The 23,780-nt window shown below is 39.8% G+C and overlaps 1 protein-coding gene across 2 annotated transcripts; it reads right to left on the bottom strand.

Moving 5' to 3' along the window:
• Positions 1–5,103: 5,103 nt before the first annotated feature.
• Positions 5,104–19,892, bottom strand: CNEP1R1 (CTD nuclear envelope phosphatase 1 regulatory subunit 1). Of its 2 annotated transcripts, XR_015145448.1 has the most exons (7): positions 19,628–19,880; positions 18,504–18,575; positions 16,225–16,298; positions 11,415–11,524; positions 11,245–11,299; positions 8,887–9,070; positions 5,104–6,460 (listed from the first exon to the last, which is right to left on the bottom strand). XR_015145448.1 is itself a non-coding variant. In XM_086350587.1 (6 exons), the coding sequence occupies exons 1-6, from the start codon at positions 19,650–19,652 to the stop codon at positions 6,419–6,421; spliced, it is 378 nt and encodes a 125-aa protein (XP_086206713.1). In that variant the 5' UTR covers positions 19,653–19,892; the 3' UTR covers positions 5,104–6,418. The 2 variants fall into 2 exon arrangements, 1 of the variants encoding a protein (XP_086206713.1); XM_086350587.1 differs by lacking the exon at positions 8,887–9,070 and having other exon boundaries at positions 19,628–19,892.
• Positions 19,893–23,780: the final 3,888 nt, after the last annotated feature.

Here is a 23,780-nt window from a genome sequence, read left to right as displayed (position 1 = left end):
GGTAAATGAAAAAACAAAAAAGCAACGGAAGGAAATGAATTACAGATACATGTATTAACACAGATAAAAATCTCAAAAACATGTTTGGCAAAGAAACCAGACAAAAGAGAATTGTACTGTATGATTATACCATGATTTCATTTGTGTGAATCTCTAGAAATCACAAATCTCGTCTATAGTGACAGAGCTGCCAAGAGGTGCCCAGAGCCAGAGGTTGGGGATGGGAACTGACTGGCACATGGGTGAGGGAACCCTTTGGGGTGATTGTTCTGCATTTTCCTTGTAGTGATGTTGCAGGGGTACTATATTTATCAAAGTTCATCAAACTGTACAGTTAAAATTGCATTTTATGATAAAAATTAGAGTTGTTTCATATAAATTAACCTCAATAAAGTTGATTTTTTAAAAAGCCTGCAGAACCTATCCCTGGTTTGATCATCTCCCCCATACTCATTGGTAATTATAATGGATTCCATTCCCTATTTGGAGAGTGAGGGTACCCTTGACAGTATTTATTGAGCCATCGCTGTGTGCCAGACAGTGCTCCGAGAGCTCTGCGTGGATTAAGCTGTTTAGCCCATCAACAACCCCACGTGGCACCCACTGCCATGTCAGAGATGAGAGAAGCAAGGCACTGAGAAGTTACTTGCCTAAGAGCACGTGATTTCTAAATGACAAAGATAGGACTGACCCTACTCACACAGACTTGAACTGGCTCAAAATAACTCCAATACATTGTCTCCTAATGAATTTTTTGGTATCTACTGAAGAGCTAGCAAATTGAAAAAAAAAAAACAAAACACCAAAGTTTTATTGGGTAACACCAGGTAAAAGGAGGAACATAATGACTAAGTATAAGAGCAGAGCAAGGGCTCCCAAACTGGGCAAAATGCTCTAAATGTGTTTCATAAAATGAACTACTGCCCCCAGCAAACTTGTATTTATTTTACTACCTCATTGAAAAGAAGTCTCTTACATAAATGCACAATTTGAAAAGTTATAAAAGAACAGCAGTCCCTTGCTTTTCTTCTCCCCAACCCCAAGCCAATGTCTACTAGGAAGTAGACATTCTCAACTGTTTCTCCTGTTATTATCTCCACATTCCCAAGAGTAAGCTATTATTTCTCTTTCTTGCCTTCTTGCCCTGGGAGGTATAAAGATTTTACTCTCCTGTACCTTCTCCTCCATTTCTACTTCCTCCGACAAAACCATACCACAATTCTTGGTTAAATCAGCTATCGCTATTCAAATTACTTGGACACTGCTAAATGTCTAAGTATTAAGTATTATTCACTCGGTCGTGTCCAAGTCTTTGCGACCCCATGGACTGTAGCCCTCCAGGCTCCTCTGTCCATGGGATTCTCCAGGCAAGAATACTGGAGTGGGTTGCTATTTCCTTCTCCAGGGGATCTTTCCAACCCAGGAATTGAACCCAGGTTTCCTGCATTGCAGGCAAACTCTTTACATTCTGAACCATCAGGAAAGTTAAAATGTCTAAGAAGTCCACTAAAACCAGTCTCTTTCTTATACAATCCTTCATTTTCCTTGGACTTAATAATTGCCTTATTTTCATTACTTTGTCAATTGTATTTCTCACATGTTCACACATATCCATTCCAGTTTCTCCCTGTCATCCTTCTCCTTTCCTCCTGCCCTTATCCGGACTAGGAACTGTCTATGCTGCATAGCAGTCATACTGGACTTTCAAGGTGGATTGCGTGTGGGTTCTCCATTTCCTTTGAAGTTGTTGATACACGGAAGAGATAGCAGTGGTGTTCACTGTGATAATGCTGTTTACTCTGGAAGCTCTTGACTGGAGTCACTTTACATAATTTATTGAAAAAATATTTTACATGCATGAGTTCACAAACGTAATCAGACATTCAGAAATAGGGATTTCAGAAATCCAGTCCCAGACCCTAGGTTGTTGTTTTATTTTTTTCCCCAAACTGTGGCTATTCAAATTTATCTGATTCTTTTTTAAAATTTCTTCAACAGTACCTGAATCCTACAAGTGGGATTTAGAAAAGGCAGAGGAACCAGAGGTAAAATTGCCAACATCCACTGGATCATAGAAAAAGCAAGAGAATTCCAGAAAAACATCTACTTCTGCTACATTGGCTACACAAAAGCCTTTGCCTGTGTGGATTACAACAAACTGTGGAAAATTCTTCAAGAGATGAGGATATCAGACTGTATTACCTGACTCTTGAGAAACCTGTATACAGGTCAAGAAACAACAGTTAGAACCAGACATGAAACAATGGACTGGTTCAAAATTGGGAAAGAAGGACATCAAGATTATATAGTTACCCTGTTTATTTAACTTTTATGCAGAGTACATCATGTGAAATGCTGGGCTGGATGAATCACAAGCTGGAATCAAGATTGCAGGGAGGGAAAAAAAAGATTGCAGGGAGAAATAACAACCTCAGACATGCAGACGATACCACTCTTAACGACAGAAAGGAAGAGGAACTAAAGAGCCTCTTGTTGAGGGTAAGAGAGTGAAAAAGCTGGCTGAAAACTCCACATTCAAAAAACTAAGATCATGGCATCCAATCCTACCACTTCAAGGCAAACAGATGGGGAAAAGTGGAAACAGTGACAGATTTTATTTTCTTGGGCTCCAAAATCATTGCAGAGGGTGACTGCAGCCACCAAATTAAAAGATGCTTGTGTCCTGGAAGAAAAGCTATGACAAGCCTGGACAGTGTATTAAAAAGCAGAGACATCACTTTGCCAACAAAGGTCTGTATAGTCAAAGCTATGGTTTTTCTAGTAGTCACGTATGGATGTGAGAGTCGGACCATAAAGAAGGCGGAGCACCGAAGAATTGATTCTTTCAAACTGTGGTGCTGGAGAAGACTCTTTTGAGAGTCCCGTGGAGAGCAAGATCAAACCAGTCAATCCTAAAGGAAATCAGCCCTGAATATTCACAGGAGGGACTGATGCTGAAGCTCTAATACTTTGGTTACCTGATGCCAAAAGCCGACTCACTGGAAAACCCTGATGCTGGGAAAGATTGAAGGCAGAAGGGGGCAACAGACCCTTTGTACCTTTGATAGTACAAAATTATTGCTTTACATGTGATACAGTATTGTTGACTATGTTGAAATATCTTTTGGAGATATTTACTGGACTGTTTACGGTTTTAATGAAAAATTATCTAGGCTTTACTTCAAAATAATCCTCTGTGGGGGTGAGGAAATAGAACACAAGACAAATTGGTTACGTTTATGTTGCTAACTGTTAAAGTTGGGCAATGTGTCCATGGGTGTCCATTATATCACTTTCTCTACTTTTACATTTGTTTTAAAATTTTTCTTAACAATTTGTTAGATTTAAAAAAATGATTTTTTAGGGTAGAGCAGGGGCAAATGTCGAAAATTAGAATACAGAAAGCAAAGATAAACGATGTTTCTTTTGACTTAATGAAGTTATAATGAAGCTATGTTAGTTGCACTATGACTTTTTACATTACAAATCTTAGCATTTAGCCTTCTAACTGAAAATTCCCCTCATGGCTATCTCAACTGAGATATTAATATTAGGTAAAGTAGCTATAACGAGGTTTTCTTTCAGTTCAGTTGCTGTCGTGTCCGACTCTTTGCAACCCCATGAACTGCAGCACACCAGGCCTCCCTGTCCATCACCAACTCCTGGGGTTCACCCAAACTCATGTCCATCGAGTTGGTGATGCCATCCAGCCATCATCCTCTGTCGTCCCCTTCTTCTCCTGCCCCCAATCCCTCCCAGCATCAGTCTTTTCCAATGAGTCAACTCTTTCTTTCTTTAGTGTTTAACAACTAGATTTACTGAGCATTGACTCTGTGCCAAGCGCTGGTTAAGTGCTCTCCGTGAATTAGTAATACTGGATATAAGCCTGGATGACTGGCAACACACCTTTATCTTACACACTGTGTCTTTCCCTATCTAGAAGACTGGCATCATGCCCAATTTATAAATGAAAAAACCAAGGCTACATAATTTGCCTAAGGTTACAAAAGTAGCAAGTAGTAGATCTGAGATCAGAATCCAGACAGTTTGGCACGAGAGTGTACATTCTTAACCATACCATTGTAATGGCTCATGACTTAAGTCACACACACACACCCGTTCAATCTGAGTCAAGAGACTTAGTGTTGGTTGTCTTCAGTAAGTCAGGTGGATGTAAAGTCACTTTGCAAATCTAAGAATGTCTTTCCCACCTGTAAAGTTAGAGGACTAGTCTCAACAGTAATTTCCTAACAGTGTGGAAGGATATTCAAGAGTGAGGGTGCTGGTGGTTAAGAAGCTAGCTTGGCAAGGATCCTTGGGCCATTTCAATCAGAGTAAAGACTTTTTTGGAAAAGAAATTGTTGTGCTAGAAGTTAAGGTATGAAAAGTCTTTGGAACTGTTACAAAAGTTTCTTTCTTGGAGCCACTGGATTCCAAGCAGCCTGGCATCAGGAAATCCTTGGAATCCTCTCCATGTACATGTGAAGTATATGCATTACACAGACATAGTTTTCTAGGGAAGGACAGTCAAGGCTTTTGTTAAATACATGAAGTAGCTTTTGATTCCATAAAGGATTAAGGACATATAAAATCACTCTTTAGTTTTATACTCTTGGAGGAAACTAGCGATCAGTTTTTGAGAAAACCTGAATTTTAAGAGCCAAATGTTATTAGATAATGATGAATAAGAAATGGGGTTTCCCAGGTGGCACAGTGGTAAAGAATTCACCTGCCAATGCAAGAGACGCAAGAGACCTGGGTTCAGTTCCTGGGTCAGGAAAATCCTCTGGAGTAGGAAATAGCAACCCATTCCAGTATCCTTGCCTGGAAAATTCCAAGCACAGAGGAAACTGGTGGACCACAGTCCACAGCAGACCCAACTGAGTAACTGAGCACATAGCACACAGAATAAGACATATTAAAAGTACTGCCAGCTTGATAAACTGTGCACCTTCAACTGTCACTTGCAATTTGCTCTACTGGACCTACTGACTACAGTTAGAGTGAAATATCTCATTTGGAACTAGCCTGTATCTGACACACAGTATGTTTAAAATTCTTTTCAGTTACAGACTTACACCAAGGAAAAGCCCAATCACTATGTATATATAAAGTATTTATTTTTATGCACATATTTACCTACAAAATTTACAGGAAATAAAACAATGAAGAATATATAGAATACCCTCTTAAGACTTAGTAGGAGCAGAGGGTTTATTGCTGCAGTTCAAAGAATAAAATTTTGTACATGTGAAAGCCAAGATGAACACATTTAAGATAAATGGCAGCCTTGTTAAAAATTTTTTGTCCTGTCTTTGAATTTTCAGCTTTACATTAAATGAAATTAAAAAGATTGCTCATGAAATAATTTAAACCTTTTCAAAATCTTCTAATAAACAGGTAAAAGGCACCTCCAGTTCTTTAAAATATTTACAGCAATCCCAATAGTTTAATCTTCAGGGTTATTATAGTACATGTGGCTAATATGCATACACAGTATGTCATTAACACTCTCTAAACAGTGAGAATTTTAGACTCTGGTTTGTGGCGCTGCTCCCAAGTGATCCCATGACAGAGTGGATGACCAATCACACCTGCACAATACTAGTGTAACAGCATGTCTACCACAGCATAAAATCCAATAATCTAAAACAATGACGGTCAAATTCCCAGACAATACGTAATTTATAACTAAATCTGTCTACTTAGAAGCCTTTGGAGTGTTCTTAAAATCATTTAAAAAAATATAAAGTATATTTAGCATTAAATGAAAACAATGAACCTGGAAAATAGCACTACAGTGGCTGAAATTCACTATCTGGTTTAACAAAAACTGTTTCTCAAAACATCTACAATTTCTTACAACATAATGGAGATGAATTTTCCTTAGCCTAAGCTCAATCCGATGTTTTTCCTGCATTATGATTAAAAGAGGAGTCTCAAGTGAAAGGCACAGCTATAAGTAATAGCCGGTTTTAAAGAGCTGTGGAGATGGCAAGCGGATGTTCTTGAAATACTGGTGCAGGAGAACAAAGTCCACATAACATTTCCTCTTTAACATTGGCATTGATTGGCTATTTACAGTAGTTTGCAAAAATACATTATAAAAACTGGATGAGGTTCTGTTTCTAAGTTTAACTTAGTAACATATTACATACATACTTCATCTGCAAAAACCTTCGCAGGATCTGAAGTACTAAAGTGACACTAATACTGAAACACAGATAATCAAGGTACCACAGCACTGATAACGAGAGTCATCATCATGAAGATAATCTGGGGAAATATTGCACATTTCTTGTCCGTTGTTGCTATGACAGTCACATATCCAACTGTAAAAGGAATCTTTTATGGCTTTTTGCTGTATCACTTTTTGAAGAAAGGTTGTTTTAAGTCCCAAAACAATGAGTGTAGATTGTCATTGAACATGAGGCCTAGGTTTCAAAATTAGCTTTCCTGTCTGTAAAAATAAAAAGAAAAAAAGGTTAAGAATATATATATATACAATTCTATTAAAACTATCACCACTTTCCTAAAAGCCTTATAAGGCATCAGAACATCCCTCAACATTTAGTCAAGATTAAGCAATTAATAGTTATATTTTCTAAGTGTTCTTTGTGTAGAATTTTCTTCTAAAATCTTTAGTACTTTAAAACACACACACACAGTCTTCCTGAAAATCAGCCAACCAACCCATTGGATAAAATAAAATCCAGACTTGTATAGGCTAATTTATGCTCCTTACCAAGTGGAGTCTATAAAACATAAATAAAACTGTGTATCTGAACAAAAACTTTCCCATTTTCTAACATCAAAACTTTAATTTCCTCAAGTTAAAATGCACACCTAAGGTTGAATGACAGACACTCATATGCTGCTGGTACTCACGCACACGGATGCAACTTTTCTGTTTCCATGTGCAGATGGGTACAGTAGGGCCCGTGCGGGGCCAGTGTCATAGTTACCAAAAAAAAAGGACGTACCATATAATCCAAAGAATTTCATTTCTAGGAACTTATCTGAAGAGATCCAAGTTTAAGGATGCTCATTTAAGTCCTGTTCTTTCATTCAGGATTGACTGAGTGCTTATCACGTGCCAGGCCTCAAGAGATGCTAGAAACCCAGTAACGGACAAGACAGTTTCCTGTCCTTGTGGAGCTTAAGCTCTAATGAAATATGCATAACATATACAACACGCAAAGTGTGGATGAAATTACGATGCATCCATAAAGTGGAGCACTACGTAATTAAACAAAATGGATGACATTAACTGAGATCATGTAAATAAAAAGGAAAAACAGGCCCAAGACCTTGTATACAGTTAATGTCCAATATATGGCAGCTCTGAAATCCTAACACTGGGTCAAAGAGCAGAATTGAAAACCCTGTAACACTGTTTAGAGGTTCTTTACTCATAAGCTTGATTATAACCTCTTTCTCTTATAATAAGTACATGAGATACACAATAAAACATAAAACATGGTGATTATCTTTGGTTGCAAGGTTCTAGGTCAAAACTATTGTCAGGATTCTGGTTCCCTCTCAAGTCTTCAGTTCAGTTCAGTCGCTCAGTCGTGTCCGACTCTTCGCGACCCCATGAATCGCAGCACGCCAGGCCTCCCTGTCCGTCACCAACTCCCAGAGTTCACCCAGACTCACGTCCATGGAGTCAGTGATGCCATCCAGCCATCTCATCTTCTGTCGTCCCCTTCTCCTCCTGCCCCCAATCCCTTCCAGCATCAGGGTCTTTTCCAAGGAGTCAACTCTTCGTATGAGGTGGCCAAAGTACTAGAGTTTCAGCTTTAGCATCATTCCTTCCAAAGAACACCCAGGGCTGATCTCCTTCACAATGGACTGGTTGGATCTCCTGGCAGTCCAAGGGACTCTCAAGAGTCTTCTCCAACACCACAGTTCAAAAGCATCAATTCTTCAGCGCTCAGCTTTCTTCACAATCTAACTCTCAAATCCACACATGACCACAGGAAAAACCATAGCCTTGACTAGACGGACCTTTGTTGGCAAAGTAACGTCTCTGATTTTGAATATGCTATCTAGGTTGGTCATAACTTTCCTTCCAAGGATTCGTGCCTTTTAATTTCATGGCTGCAGCCACCACCTGCAGTGATTTTGGAGCCCCAAAAAATAAAGTCTGACACTGTTTCCACTGCTTCCCCATCTATTTCCCATGAAGTGATGGGACCGGATGCCATGATCTTCGTTTTCTGAATGTTGAATTTTAAGCCAACTTTTTCACTCTCCTCTTTCACTTTCAAGAGGCTTTTGAGTTCCCCTTCACTTTCTGCCATAAGGGTGGTGTCATCTGCATGTCTGAGGTTATTGATATTTCTCCCGGCAATCTTGATTCCAGCTTGTGTTTCTTCCAGTCCAGCGTTTCTCATGATGTACTCTGCATATAAGTTAAATAAGCAGGGTGACAATATACAGCCTTGACGTACTCCCTTTCCTATTTGGAACCAGTCTGTTGTTCTATGTCCAGTTCTAACTGTTGCTTCCTGACCTGCATACAGATTTCTCAAGAGGCAGGTCAGGTGGTCTGGTATTCCCATCTCTTTCACAATTTTCCACAGTTTATTGTGATGCACACAGTCAAAGGCTTTGGCATAGTCAATAAAGCAGAAATAGATGTTTTTCTGGAACTCTCTTGCTTTTTCCATGATCCAGCGGATATTGGCAATTTGGTCTCTGGTTCCTCTGCCTTTTCTAAAACCAGCTTGAATATCAGGAAGTTCACGGTTCGCATATTGCTGAAGCCTGGCTTGGAGAATTTTGAGCATTACTTTACTAGCGTGTGAGATGAGTGCAATTGTGCAGTAGTTTGAGCATTCTTTGGCATTGCCTTTCTTTGGGATTGGAATGAAAACTGACCTTTTCCAGTCCTGTGGCCATTGCTGAGTTTTCCAAACTTGCTGGCATATTGAGTGCAGCACCTTCACAGCATCATCTTTCAGGATTTGAAGGAGCTCAACTGGAATTCCATCACCTCCACTAGCTTTGTTCGTAGTGATGCTTTCCAAGGCCCACTTGACTTCACATTCCAGGATGTCTGGCTCTAGGTCAGTAATCACACCATCGTGATTATCTCAAGTCTTACTTTCCCTTAATTTTTGGTAATACTTTTGTATCTTGGTAGAACTTTTACTAAGTTTTCTACAGTTTTACTGGGGTGTAATTCATATAAAATTGTTAAGTTCTGACAAATATATAGACCCAAGTTGCCACCTCTCAAGGCAAGCTACAGAACATCGTCACCACTTAGAAAGTTCCTCCATACTTCTTTCCAAGGTCAATGGAACCTGAGCTCCCGACATAACTGCTCACCATAGATTAACCTGCCTGTCTCTGACCTTTAAATAAATGGAACCTCACCGTGTGTTTTTCTGCTCCTGCTTCTTTCACTCAGTGTGTTTCTGAAACTCACTGGCGCCACTATGTTTCAGCACTTTTGTACCTTTTTAGCCTGCTATTATAAGATGTGTAGTATTCCACTGTATAAAAATACCACGGATTTAATAAAAAGTTCAAACAAGACAAGCCAGTCATCCTTTCCATTTACCTCAAATTCTAGTCCTCTTACAGAAGAAAACAGTTTTAGCATGAATTCTTACATACTGTTTTTTTAATGGACTTATATTCACATATATGAATAAAAATTTGGTGCTTCTAACATGCTAATTAAGCGTTTCATTTCTAAATAACCTGATGATGGGGAAGGTGGGGAGGGGTACACATGACATAAGAATGGCCATGAAAACAAAAAAGAATGGCCAAGAGCTGATTTACTGTTGACACCGCCTGAGGATAAATGAAGTTCATTTAGCTCTTCTCTTTGCCTTCTTATGTTTGGAAATTTCCCTAATTAAAACTTAAAACAAAAAAAAGCACCAAACTGAGCATATTGTTTGTTAATTTACTTTTTGCTCCTACATTATGTCTTGGATGCTTCCATGTCTGTATTTACAGATTTACTTCTGATTTCCTATGATATGGCTTTCCCACAGCCTATTTCACCACTCCCTTGTTGAGACACAAAGATTATTTCCATTTTTTTTTTCACTACTAAGGAGGTTATAATGAACAACCCTGTGTACCTGTGGGATGGTACCCCCAACCAGGGTAGAAGAAAAACAGAATGGTTAGGTCATGAGGCAAGCACATACTACGTTTTATAAGACTGATGAAAACTATCCTTCAAAAAGGGCTTCCCTGGTGGCTCAGATGGTAAAGTTATGTACCTAAAATGCAGGAGACCTGGGTTGTGGGTTCAATCGCTGGGTCAAGAAGATTCCCTGGCGAGAGAAATGGCAACCCACTGTATCAATGTATAGTCCCAACAAGCAGTGTGTGGCTGCATCGTTTCACCACCACACTAGTTATAAAGTATTTAATTTTTACTAATCTGACAGGTGATATTTATAAATGAACTGTTTAACTTTGTACTTCCTCCATGATAAATGAGGCTGTCCAGTCTTCACCTTTATCCATTTGTATTTCCACTTGTGTGATATGACTTAACCTTTTCCCATTTTAAAAATGTACTATTTGTCTTTTTATTATTAATTTTTAATAGGTCTTCAAATATCATGGATACTATCCTCTATCATTCTCTTTCACCAATCCAGTTGTTATCCTGCCCTAGAATTTTTTTGACCTTTTATTCTAATCTTCTATACTGGGTAGGTATTAGTAAATAGTTTTTTTAAGTTGAAGGTAAAAATGCTTTTTATAAATAAAATCAAAATTGTGACATATTCTCATCATATTGATATGTGATTAACTTTTTTAAAAACACGGCAGGTTCATATGTCTATAGTCTATCAATTAATCTATTACTCTATTTAAAACTCTATATACACAACAGCATAAGATAAATAACAGTAGTTCATAAAACCAACTCCCAGAGAGTCATTTTTGGCCAATAATGACCACTGTATTTCACCGAATCTAAGACAGCTTCAGTTAGAAGGTGCATCATGACTTTCTGTCATTAAGACAGATTACACTCTCTACCAATTTAACTATGAGACACCACTGACTGTTAGATATATCTCAATTTTCAGGGATGTTACAGTGTTTTTAAAAAAAGTGTCTTCAAATCAATGCTACAATGAATATTCTCCCTATTAATTCCATTGAGACAAATTATCTTTAATGCTTGTTTTACTTAAACCAAAGAACTTCAGTCCTTTCACATGTTGTCTACAGTTTTCTAATGAAAATACTCACATCATCACAAGACATGTTGTATTCCGCTAACACAGTTCGACATCGAGCAGCTATACTGAATAAATACGGTCAAAGGAAAATTTGTATTTCAAAAGTAAGCTTTTAACAACACGTAGAGAGGTGCTTTAGTTTAGTTCAGAGAACAAAATTCAACTCATGATGAAGGATACATTGACGGTGCGACCACTCTCTTGTGAATCCCAGCGAAGAATAAGCCTATTAGAGTGATGCAGCTAATGGTGAAAAACGGATGGTTCCACAAGGATGTGAAGAAGGACACCTGTCAAAACAAGAGTTTGAAATATAAAAATGTTAAAAATCTTAGAACAGTATTGGTTCCTACTTCTTTACTTGTACATGAACACATGTAACATTTAATTCTCTAAAGTACGAGAATTTGGTGGGTTCCCTGGTGGCTTTTGGGCTTTCACTGCCATGGCCTGCTCCTTGGAAGAAAAGCTATGACAAACCTAGACTGTATTCAAAAGCAGAGACATCACTTTGCTGACAAAGATCCGTATAGTCAAAGCTATGGTTTTTCCCATAATCATGTCTGGATGTGAGAGGTGGACCATAAAGAAGAATCAACGTTTTTGAATTGTGGTGCTGCAGAAGACTCCTGAGAGTCAGCTGGACAAGGAGACCAATCCAGTCAATCTAAAGGAAATCAACCCTGAATATTCACTGGAAGGACTGATGCTGGAGTTGAAGCTCCAATACTTTGACCACCTAATGAAAAGAGCGAACTCAATGGAAAAGACCCAGATGTTCAGAAAGACTGGAGGGCAGGAGGAGAAGGGGAAACAGAGGATAAGATGGTTGGATGGCATCACCAACTCAATGGACATGAGTCTGCGCAAACTCTGGAAGACAGTGAAGGACAGCAAAGCCTGGCATGCTGCAGTCCATGGGATCGCAAACAGTCAGAGATGACTTAGCCACTGAACAAGGAACAAGAGGGATCTGGGATTCCATAAGCTGCGAGGCAAGGCAAAAAAAAAAAAGGAATTTGAGGACTTTCCCAAATCCCAGTTCTTCCTATTGTTATGCTACACAAATTAATGTCTGTTTTAAATCTTCAATGCAGCAAAACAATATAGTAATATTCCCTCCATTCATTCCAAATGCTTGAACCATTACAAATTCAATTCTATAATTAAAAAAATACCCTACTGACAATATTTACTGAACCCTTCCTAGTGAGAAGTAATTTAAAAAGCGTAAGACTACAAGTTCCGTGGACTTCCCGGGCGGTCCAGTGGTTAAGACTCCATGCTCCCAGAGAAGAGGGCTTTGATCTCTGGTTAGAAAAGATTCCACATGCCAAGTGCCATGGCCAAAGAGAAAAAAAAAAGAAAAAAGTTCTGCAGGTGGAGGGATACTGTTCTGGGCATGGCATTGCTATTTTCCCAACACCTGAAATAGGACTTGGCAAATATTGGTGCTCAGGGGCTTCCCCAGTGGCTCAGTGGGTAAAGACTCAGCCTGCAATGCAGGATACACAGGAGACAGGGATTCAATCGCTGGGCTGGGGAGATCCCCTGGAGGAGGAAAATGGCAACTCACTCCAGTAATCTCGCCTGGGAAATCCCCTGGACAGAGGAGCCTGGCGGGCTACAGTCCAAAGGGTCGCAAAGAGGTGCACACGACTGAGCAACCACCCAGGCACATATAGGTGCTCAATATTGTTGAATGAATGGAGATGAAGCCTCTAATCTCAACAAAAACACAAGTCAGACATGATCTAGTTATCTTCCCTGTTAAAAAGCAGAAGTGATCAAACTGCATACACAACCTGGTCTCAGTCTAATCACTACCATTTTCCTTTTCTCTCTTCACCTGGCTAGCTCCTACATATCCTTACAAGACTGAGTTTCAGCATCACCCTTTCTTTCTGAAAGAAACAAAACATGAGTTTGCTTTTGAAGTTACTAGATTTAGATGGCCACAGACATTCCAGTAGAAGAGAATAATTAGTAGCTAGCCATAAAAAACTACAGTTCAAGAGAAACAAAGAGCTAATTTCAGATATGAGCATAATCAGATGGTAGAAAAAAAACAGAACCATCCACAATTCTGAGACTATGTAGAAGGACAAGGGAACAGGATCCAGAATGGGAACAAGCATAGGCACTGAAGCCAGACTACTGGGAATCAGAATGCAGATGGAGAAGGCAAGTATTTAGAGTCTAGAAAAAGAAATCAAGTGGACTAGAAACTAAATGGGAGCAACAGAATCAAACTAAGGGCATCTGTGCTCCACTCTCATACTAAGATATGTGTACATGTTTCAAGACGGAGAACTAAACTTAAGGAAGAACAGTGGCCTAGCATGGTACTGCTTAAATAAATTTGTCAAGTGAAGAGATGACAGGTTGAAAACATCAGGAAGGAGAAAGCTCCCAGAAGGATGGGATCTTGAAGAAAGATTAATATTCCAGAGTAATGTCTTCTTAAACCCTTGAGGACAGTTCAATTCCCACAGGCTAGCTGTGTTTTATGAGCCCTGCACAATATTAGCACATACAGTGTTTTAGTTTTAATTAGGTCAGCATCCGCCTTCTTTCCTCCATGGCAACAGTCAACTGCACCCAAGTAACAATTTTCTCCTTTAGTCTGGGCACTCCTGTACTTTCCAGTTTGCCACATTCCCTCTCCCCTGTGCTCCTCCACCTAGCCACTGGCTTTCGAGTCTGCAACTCTTCTTACAGACACAATCGCTGTTTGTCAGGTTTGAAGTTATTAAATATTGAAATACAGAGTTGACATTTAGGCTAATATTTACATTCTCACCTAATTTAGAGAATTACATTAACTACAGAATTTTGAGCCTATTTCATATTACATTTAATTCTATGTTTTATTAAGATGTCAACTAGCTGAAATCAGCTTATGTTTTTCCCAATTAGAAGTCAGATTCATTTCCCAAGACAGACCTTTTTCTTGCCAGCCTCCTTCACTCTTCCCCTAAGGATGAGTACCAGCTATAAAGGGACACACAGGAGGGTTTCTTATCCATTATAAAAACCCCTCTATTAACGTGAAATCCCATCACCAACCTCCCCTGCTCCTATTCTTTTGTGTTTCCACCTCAGTGGATAAAGTCAGAGAGATTACATGGTAAATAACCCCCTGGTTGTCTGAACTGCCATTTAGACTGCTGACAAAAGTCTTATTAATAAGTTTTTCTTCTATATAACTTAACGGTTGTAAATAAAGCTACTGAAAATAGTTTATCTAGTTATAGCTTAAAAGGGGAAGGTTAATTTTGTGAAAATTACAATATCATTAATACCTAAAGAAAGCTGAACTGAGAGAAAAGAAACTTCGCTGAAAAACTGAAGATGATTACTTCCTTTAACAAAAAAGCTCAAGTTTTAAATTAAGGCACAAGTTGGTAGAAAGAGGTAGAAATTTCAGAAACATGCTATCATGTTTCATCAAAGGATGCTTCAAGAAATAACATTATGAAATCTGTTATTGCATTTGGCACAGCGATATTCTTGGTGTCCAATGGGAGATCTCTCTGCGTCTCCTATATTAAACTTCAGGCAGATTTTTTTTTTTTTTAAAGATAAAATGAAGTTGAAAAAGAAGGGCTCTGACAGTTTAGGGAATTTACACATCTGTTCTCTTCATGATGAAAACCATGGAACTGGCAGTGACTTCAGTTCAGTTCAGTCGCTCAGTTGTGTCTGACCCTGCGACCCCATGAATCGCAGCACGCCAGGCCTCCCTGTCCATCACCAACTCCCAGAATTCACCCAGACTCATGTCCATTGAGTCGGTGATGCCATCCAGCTATCTCATCCTCTGTCGCCCCCTTCTCCTCCTGCCCCCAATCCCTCCTGGCATCAGAGTCTTTTCCAATGAGTCAACTCTTTGCATGAGGTGGCCAAAGTACTGGAGTTTCAGCTTTAGCATCAGTCCTTCCAAAGAAATCCCAGGACTGATCTCCTTGCAGTCCAAGGGACTCTCAAAGAGTCTTCTCCAACACCACAGTTCAAAAGCATCAATTCTTCGGCGCTCAGCCTTCTTCACAGTCCAACTCTCGCATCCATACATGACCACTGGAAAAACCACAGCCTTGACTAGATGGACCTTTGTTGGAAAAGTAATGTCTCTGCTTTTGAATATGCTATCTAGGTTGGTCATAACTTTCCTTCCAAGGAGTAAGTGTCTTTTAATTTCATGGCTGCAATCACCATTTGCAGTGATTTTGGAGCCCCACAAAATAAAGTCTGACACTGTTTCTACTGTTTCCCCATCTATTTCCCATGAAATGATGGGACCAGATGCCATGATCTTAGTTTTCTGAATGCTGAGCTTTAAGCCAACGTTTTCACTCTCTTTCACTTTCATCAAGATGGTTTTTAGTTCCTGTTCGCTTTCTGTCATAAGGGTGGTGTGCCACTTCAGAGACCCTGGCAATTATGCTGGCCCAGATGGTCTATGGTATTAGTGAGCTGGTTTCCGTCCTGGTTCTGACGTCCTCCTGTTTTTTTCTGGTTTTGGCTGCTTAGTACACTTACATCTACTATTTAATCATAACGCTTACTGCAAAGTTGTCTCGAATGCTTTACGGGGTGAGGAAAGGCATTAACAAAAGTAACTCATAGAAGAAAATGTTGCTGTATAGTTTTTAAAAGTTGGTACTGATGATACTAAACGAACAAAACAAAATATAGTGTTTACACTGAAATATGTAATAGGGAGATACATAACAACTGCATACAAGTTCAGAAATGAAAAGTAATATAAGTAGTATTTCTTAGACCTTTTTCTTGGCAAAGATACTTGACCCGCAATAGCCAGCTGAAGTTTTTTCCAAGCAAATTAATATAAGGCATATTTTTAACATGATTAATATCACTACTAGTACTAATAGGAAGCATTTGATTAATACTTTACAAAAAACAAAGCACTGCTATAGCCATTGTCTCACTTAATCTATGAAAGATTTTAAATCAAAACTTCTACCTTTTGTGTCTCGGGATCTATTAACCAGTTCCAGGCACCAGTAGCTGTACAGACAGATACCACTATAAGAAGCACTGATGAAAGATAAACACGAAATTAGTAAGGAAATAAGCCATTAATGTGATACTACTACCAGTTCTTAATAAACAACAGCCAGAGGATGCAGCACTTCACTAAAGGGAAAATGTACTCCACTCAGGAATTAGGGAAACTTGCCACAAGACCTTGGGGAATTCTCTAAAACAATGTGAACCTTAGTAACTGAGGCGGATACTGTCCCCCTGAATTTTTTAGTCAGTATTTCTATAGATTTATGAAATTAAAAGCAGTAAGAACCAAAGTGGTAAAACTTTAATGTAAATTTCTGTTATGTGCTTTATGCTTTCTGCAGATTCAAAACAAAAAACACTCCCCACCAAAACCTCATTTTTTAATGTAAACAAACCAAACACAGACTCTTTCATGAATGCACTGAGAACCTGGACTAAAGAATTCTGCCTTGCAGACAACTGCCTGTTGTTGAATTAAACAAAGGTCAGTGTTAGGGAGTGTGGAACACACCCATCAGTATCAGATTTTCTTTAAGGGACTTAAGGAAAGTTGGGGTAGAATTACTGACAGTACAAGTTAGAAAGATTCTTTCTCCTCATTAAGGTAGAATTATTTTAGAAATTCTAGATAGAGCATAAGTAAAACCTGAGAATAAATAGTGTTACTAAAATACTATTATACTATTAAAAATAATACAGGGGCACCAAGACCTAGTTAATGGTCTAGAGACCAAGACAGTTACTTTCTTTCAATTGGGATGCAAACATTTTTAAAAATTTACAGATCAAGCTTCAAAGACCAACAGAAATATTGCGAAACCTTAATTATCTAGAACCTCTGGTGATGCACTTTTAGAAGAGGCAAATCACAGAAAAACAATCTCATTTTAGTTATTTAATAATACTCAAAATTTCAAATTTATGCTCTCAGCTCAGAACAGATTAAACTCAGTTTCTTACATTTCTATATTTCCAATAAGAAATATACTAAAGTATACAGATTTTTCTTTTCTTAAAATGAAGCAAAATCATAATCAAACCCACCAGACAGGACCTCATACAAATGGGTATACTAAACAAGCTGATGTCGTTTATATGGAAGCACTGAGACTGTGAACCAGAGAAAAAGTGTATTCATTATATTACATTTTATACTCCTATACATTTAAAAAGATTCCCAAGTAACAGTGAAATAAGGTTTTCGGGATAATTCCTAGGTAAACGGGAGAGCTTGAGAAAAATCATTACTACTAGTGAATTCTGACCAATCAGAATTCCTGTAACGTATGATTAGCACTTTGTACACAGATTTACTAAAAATTACACAAAAAATCTTGACATAGGAAAAGACCCCTGACTTCAACAGTGCTCTTCAGTTCAGTCCCACCAACTGAATCCTACTTCAAAATAAAGGATGTCCTTCTTGGGCTTCCCTGTGGTTCATCTAAGAATCTGCCTGCAATGCGGGAGATCTGGGTGTGATCCCTGGGTTGGGAAGATCCCCTGGAGAAGGGAAGACTACCCACTCTAGTATTCTGGCCTGGAGAAGTCCATGGACTATAATAGAGACCATGGGGTCCCAAAGAGTGGGACACAACTGAATGATTTTCACTTTTCACTCTTCTTGGAAAAAATTAGACTTCAGCAATGAACAGCCAAGAAATTAAGACTCTCCCAACATAAGTTACCAAAGTATTCTGCTTACTGATCTTATCACTTATATATTTGTCTACATTTCCTATTTCCTATATATTTCCATGGGGCAGTAACTACAATTCTTTCAAGTCACATTTTACAGTATTGGTGAATATCACTTCCTTTAACAAACTTTACTTCAATAGTTTATAGGCAAAATTGTAAAACTGCTAAACAGATCACTGAAATTTTTATCACGTGTTCTGGTAACCAGATTTGCCATATATGTCTAACAAAATATATGTATTTTAATATAAAAATAAAAATTCAACCACACAAAATAAGACTATCCTTTTAGGGCTGTCAGTTTCTTTTCTTAAAATTTCTTTAAAATGCTGTTATTTACAAAATTAAATAGATCTAAACCTGTCAAAACAAAAGGGAACCTTATGGTTTAATAAAGCAAGCATTTGTTTGCTTTTTAAGCAAGCATTCGTTAATCAAAAGTTTTACGTGAAAGCAAATCACTGCTAGGTAGAATAAAAGTATCAACTGTCAGCTTATTTTCCCTTAAAAAAATGTCTAAGCACTTACTTCTCCAACGTCCAGTGGCAGGTTGCAAACAATGAATATATTCAGTAAGTCTCCTCTCGAAAGCCTTGAGATCTAGGTAAAAAGATTTCAATTTTGAAATTAGCTACTCTTACTAGTCTGAATCTATTACGATGAATTTTAAATACTCTAACTGCTTCAGGTCTTGCACACCAACTTACACGTATGACTGCACTGTTTACTTCTTCACTATGACACCTTTATGCACTTGACAGAAACACTAGGTTTCTATAGTTCCAATTTCACATATAAGAAAACTAGCTGGTTCCTCGTAAAATGGTATGTGGAAAATCAGCAGCAGCCTCAGTCGGCGCCAAAAGCTAGAAATTTGGGGTTGCAAAACAAGGATCAAAATCAAGTCGAGTTTTAACTCTGTTGGAATCAAGAACTCCGTATTTGGATAATGTCTTACCTAGGACCAAAGTCTCGATGCCCTTATGTTTAATTAACAGCTACGCTTTCAGTCTGCTCTTACTGAACTGATACAGCTAACGGAGGGATAATGGAAAGACGCTCCCTTTTCCAGCCTCCCAAGAGCTTACAAGACGATCTATGTGGCACTTCTGGAGCGCCGACGCCTGGTTCTACAAGACAGGGGCGTTTAAGGTGTTCCCTCTGAATGAGCAAGGTAAGGTATCATTTTCAGTTGCGCTTTTCAAACTTTAAAAAGGAGACCAAGAAGCACTCCCTTACCCCGGCAGTTACCAAAAACCAAGGCAGGAATTAGGGATACAACTCTTAACGACTATCAGAAAAAAATTAAGTGAGTTAGCGCCCTACAAGGCACAAAGTACAACGGTTTGCTAACGAGTAAGAAATAGAAGTAACCGGGCGAGAAGCTCCCTGGTCCACGCAGGGGGAATGAGGGGGGAGCTGACGCAGCGCCTCTCCAGCGCCGGCGGAGGCCAGGCGCGCCGGAAGCAGTGCCTGGCCGTGTCCGGCCGCCCCTTGGCCCCTGGGCCGGCCCCCGCGCCCCCAGCTCCGGGCCCCGTCAGTCCATCCTTCGCGGCCTCCTCTCTCCCGACCAGTTTCCACGATTCCGGCGCCTCGAGAGCCCCGCAAGCTTCCGGGAGGAGTTAGGGAAGGGCCCAGGAGGCGCACCCTACCTTCCGCCTGCTCCAGCGAGTTCATGTCGGGCGGCAGCTCCGGTCACCGGCGCGGCCCCGTCCGCATCTCAGCTCCGCGGTCCCTACCCGGCCCGCAGCGCCAACTCCCACCTCTAACCGCTTCCCTCCGCCCCTCTTCTTGGCACCGCCCCTTGAATAGACCCGCTACGCTCATTGGACATTTCCGCCAGACCCTATAACTAAGACGGCTTTCTACTGGCTAGTTCCCTCACGGTCCTCGGGCACCGGCGTTGGACGGTCAGCCAGAGGGACCAAGAGTTGTCGGCGGCTGAGTTGGCGTGACACTAGCGCCGCCTCCTGCCCTGGGGAGGAACTGCAGCCTGTGCCGGAAAGTTCATTCATTCGTGTGTGTATTTCTAGTTTCCGGCTTGATTCTTTCATTACTTAAATAAGCCTGGCGTGCTGCAGTCCATGGGGTCGCCAAGAGTCGGATACGACTGAGCGACTGAACGACGACGAACCCTTTAAGTACACATTTCTCCCTTGGTTATTTTTTCTCATGACATCCAATTTTCATAAATCGTAAAATGAGCAAAGTGTTCTGGAACTTTAAAAAAAATCTGTAAGGCATTGACTACATTTATATTTGATTAAAACGCTGTCTTGCTCCTTTCCTTGTGGTCACTCTTTCATTCAAGAACTATTGCATGTCTGGCAGGCACTGTATTTATCAGGGATTCAGTTTAGCAAGATAGTCAAGATTCCTATCCTCCAAATGGAAGGGTTACAGCAGACAATAAACATGCAAATAGATCGTTAATTTCAGATAATCTTGGTTCTGTGAAGGAAGTAACAGGGTAATAGGATACAATGAGATAAGAGTGGGAGGTGGATGGTGGGGTGGTTGGTGGTGGGAAATGGGAACTAGTTCTGCTGCTGCTGCTGCTAAGTCGCTTCAGTCGTGTACACTCTGTGTGACCCCATAGACGGCAGCCCACCAGGCTCCCCCGTCCCTGGGATTCTCCAGGCAAGAACACTGGAGTGGGTTGCCATTTCCTTCTCCAATGCATGAAAGTGAAAAGTGAAAGTGAAGTCAATCGCTCAGTCCTATCGGATTCTTAGCGACCCCATGGACTGCAGCCTACCAGGCTCCTCCGTCCATGGGATTTTCCAGGCAAGAGTACTGGAGTGGGGTGCCATTGCCTTCTCCGAACTAGTTCTAGGGAAGAGCTATTTAATACATAGGGCGATTTGATTTGAGAGCCCCCAAAAGCAACTGGCTATACAAAGATAGGTGCTAAGAAGCTCCAAGTGGCACTGGGATTTTTTCACTGTTGGTATTTTATTTACTCATCCTTCAGTTTTCCTCTTCCCCACTTGCTATTAGAACTGACACATTCTTGCCCATTACTTCACTTTGTAGGTTCCTTTACCCTAACACTTCCAGAGCCTTCCTCTGAGCCAAACCCTTTACATACATTATCTCATTTAGCGCTCCAACACAATCTTTTTTTAAACTGTGGGTCAAAACCCCTGAGAAGATCATGAAAGGCATGAAATGAGCCATAATTGTTATTTTGTAAATATGAGCTAAAGTAAAACTTAAAATATTAGCATCACTAGAAGTAAGAATGTGTCATTTCATGATTCTTTATTTTGTTTGTGTGTGTATTACATACGTGCTATGTTCTGATCATAATGTAAAACATATATGTAACTGAGCATTCCAACAAAAAAAAGGTTGAAAGCCACCAATGTAGGTATTAATAGGCTCATTTACAATGAGAAAAGTAAAACAAACTTGCCCAGAAGTGTGTGTATCAGTCACACACTCATGTCACAGATTCATTTTCATCTGTGTTAAAAAAAAAAAAACAAAAACATTGAACATGCCTTTGAAAGGGTGTGTATTTTTATCCTGTTATTGGCACCTGCATGTATGGATCACGGGGGCCTGGGGAACAGTAAGGGGAGGAAGAGAGGAAAATAGGGGCTCATAGTCAGGATAAAAAATTTTGAACCTGAAGTAATGGGGAGACCGAAGGATATAGATTTGTAGAAACATTATATCAATGAGATTTGTCAAGAAGATAGTTAACAAATATTTAAGGAATACATGTTTCAGACACTTGGATATAAGCCGAGAATGCAAAGGTCTCCCTCTAGGGTCTTCTGCCCTGTGTAAAAGATAGTGTTTAGTGTAAAAACAAAAGAACACTGAAGACCCTTAAAACATCAGTGATAAGATGAAGATCTGCTTCAAAGAGGGATAGCCAGTACAATAACTAAAGTTTCTTCTATTTTCCTGGAGGTCTGGTGCTACATCTTTTATAGTTCAGGAGTATGTAAACCTCCTTAAACCCCACAGCAGCAATATGAACCAAAAGGTGTTATCAAATCCATTTTAGGGTTGCGTTTAGAAATAGGCAGATGAGTTGATTAGCTCCAAACACTTCCGCTGGGATTATCCTTGACTCTCTCTCCCTCTCTCTCTCCACACGGTGGATCAGATTCTATAGCAAATCTCTTGGCTCTACCATCCACATCGATTTAAAATTTAATCACGTCTCACCACCTCTGCAGCTCCCACTCTAATCCAAGCCACCGTATAGCCTGGATTTACAGCTGTGGCCTCTCACCAGCCTCCTGTTCCCACCCTTTTGCCAAATAGTGATTTGTAAAATACTAAAAGATCACACGTTGTCCTCAGGAACTTCCAATGGCCCCTTGGAGTGACTACAACAGGGATCTTCCTGCCATCTCCATGGTGACACCTTCTAAAATAATTTTGACAAATTGTATGCCTCCTCACATGTTTCAGAAGCTACATCTGAGATTTTCATCATGGACTTGAATCCTTGTAAAAGATGTATTTTATAGTATTGTAAATATTGACATTTGGAAGTAAACTCTTATGTGACTCTTTTAAAGGTATTCAATGGAATCAAAATACCACGGCAATTTGACACCCACCATCATCCCTTTAAAAATACATGAATATCTGCTATGAATATGGACATAAAAATTCTTTAAAGAATTAGCAAATCAGATCCAGCAACATATAAAAAGCAGTACACAACAAGGTGAAGTGTGATTTATCCCATGAATGCAAAGTTGGTTTGACGTCAGACTTAGACAATGAACTTATGGTTTATGAGGGAGAAGGGTTAGGGGGAGGGATAGTTAGGGAGTTTGGGAGTTTGAGAGAACACATTGCTGTATTTGAAATGCATAACTGACAAGGACCTACTTTACAATTCAGTTCAGTTCAGTCGCTCAGTCGTGTCCGACTCTGTGCGACCCCATGAATCACAGCACGTCAGGCCTCCCTGTCCATCACCAACTCCTGGAGATCACTCAGACTCAGGTCCATCGAGTCAGTGATGCCATCCAGCCATCTCATTCTCTGTCGTCCCCTTCCCCTCCTGCCCCCAATCCCTCCCAGCATCAGAGTCTTTTCCAATCAGTCAACTCTTCTTATGAGGTGGCCAAAGTACTGGAGTTTCAGCTTTAGCATCATTCCCTCCAAAGAAATCCCAGGGCTGATCTCCTTCAGAATGGACTGGGTGGATCTCCTTGCAGTCCAAGGGACTCTCAAGAGTCTTCTCCAACACCACAGTTCAAAAGCATCAATTCTTCGGCGCTCAGCCTTCTTGACAGTCCAACTCTCACATCCATAACATGACCACTGGAAAAGCCATAGCCTTGACTAGACGGACATTTGTTGGCAAAGTAATGTCTCTGCTTTTGAATATGCTGTCTAGGTTGGACATAACTTTCCTTCCAAGGAGTAAGCGTCTTGTAATTTCATGGCTGCAATCACCATCTGCAGTGATTTTGGAGCCCAGAAAAATAAAGTCTGACACTGTTTCCCCATCTATTAGCCATGAAGTGATGGGACCAGATGCCATGATCTTCGTTTTCTGAATGTTGAGCTTTAAGCCAACTTTTTCACTCTCCTCTTTCATCAAGAGGCTCTTTAGTTATAGTTTATTATTATTAACTACAGTCACTGTGCTGTACATTTCTAGAACTATTCATCTTATAACTCAGAATTTACACCTTTTCACCAACATTCACCCATTTCCCCCATCCCTCAGTGCCTACAACCACCGTTCTACTTTCTGCTTCTATGAGTTCAACTTCTTTAGATCCTACATTTAAATAAGATAACACAGTAGTTTCCATGTCT

This window comes from Bos grunniens, chromosome 18 (assembly GCF_055505025.1).
Source record: "Bos grunniens cultivar Pamir isolate PY7600 chromosome 18, Bosgru_T2T1.0, whole genome shotgun sequence".
Classification (NCBI taxonomy): Eukaryota; Metazoa; Chordata; class Mammalia; order Artiodactyla; family Bovidae; genus Bos; species Bos grunniens.
Note: the sequence above shows the minus strand (reverse complement) of the source record. Positions and strands in the feature narration are given on the sequence as shown.

What these genes read in the sequence shown, in the direction of transcription:
- CNEP1R1 (XM_086350587.1), bottom strand. Translation starts at nt 19,652, where the DNA reads ATGAACTCGCTGGAGCAGGCGGAAG. An exon ending in TGCCACTGGACGTTGGAGAA is followed by an intron (nt 16,299 to 18,503) that starts GTAAGTGCTTAG and finishes ATCTTTCATCAG; the next exon opens with TGCTTCTTATAGTGGTATCT. An exon ending in AGAGTGGTCGCACCGTCAAT is followed by an intron (nt 11,300 to 11,414) that starts GTATCCTTCATC and finishes GTATTTATTCAG; the next exon opens with TATAGCTGCTCGATGTCGAA.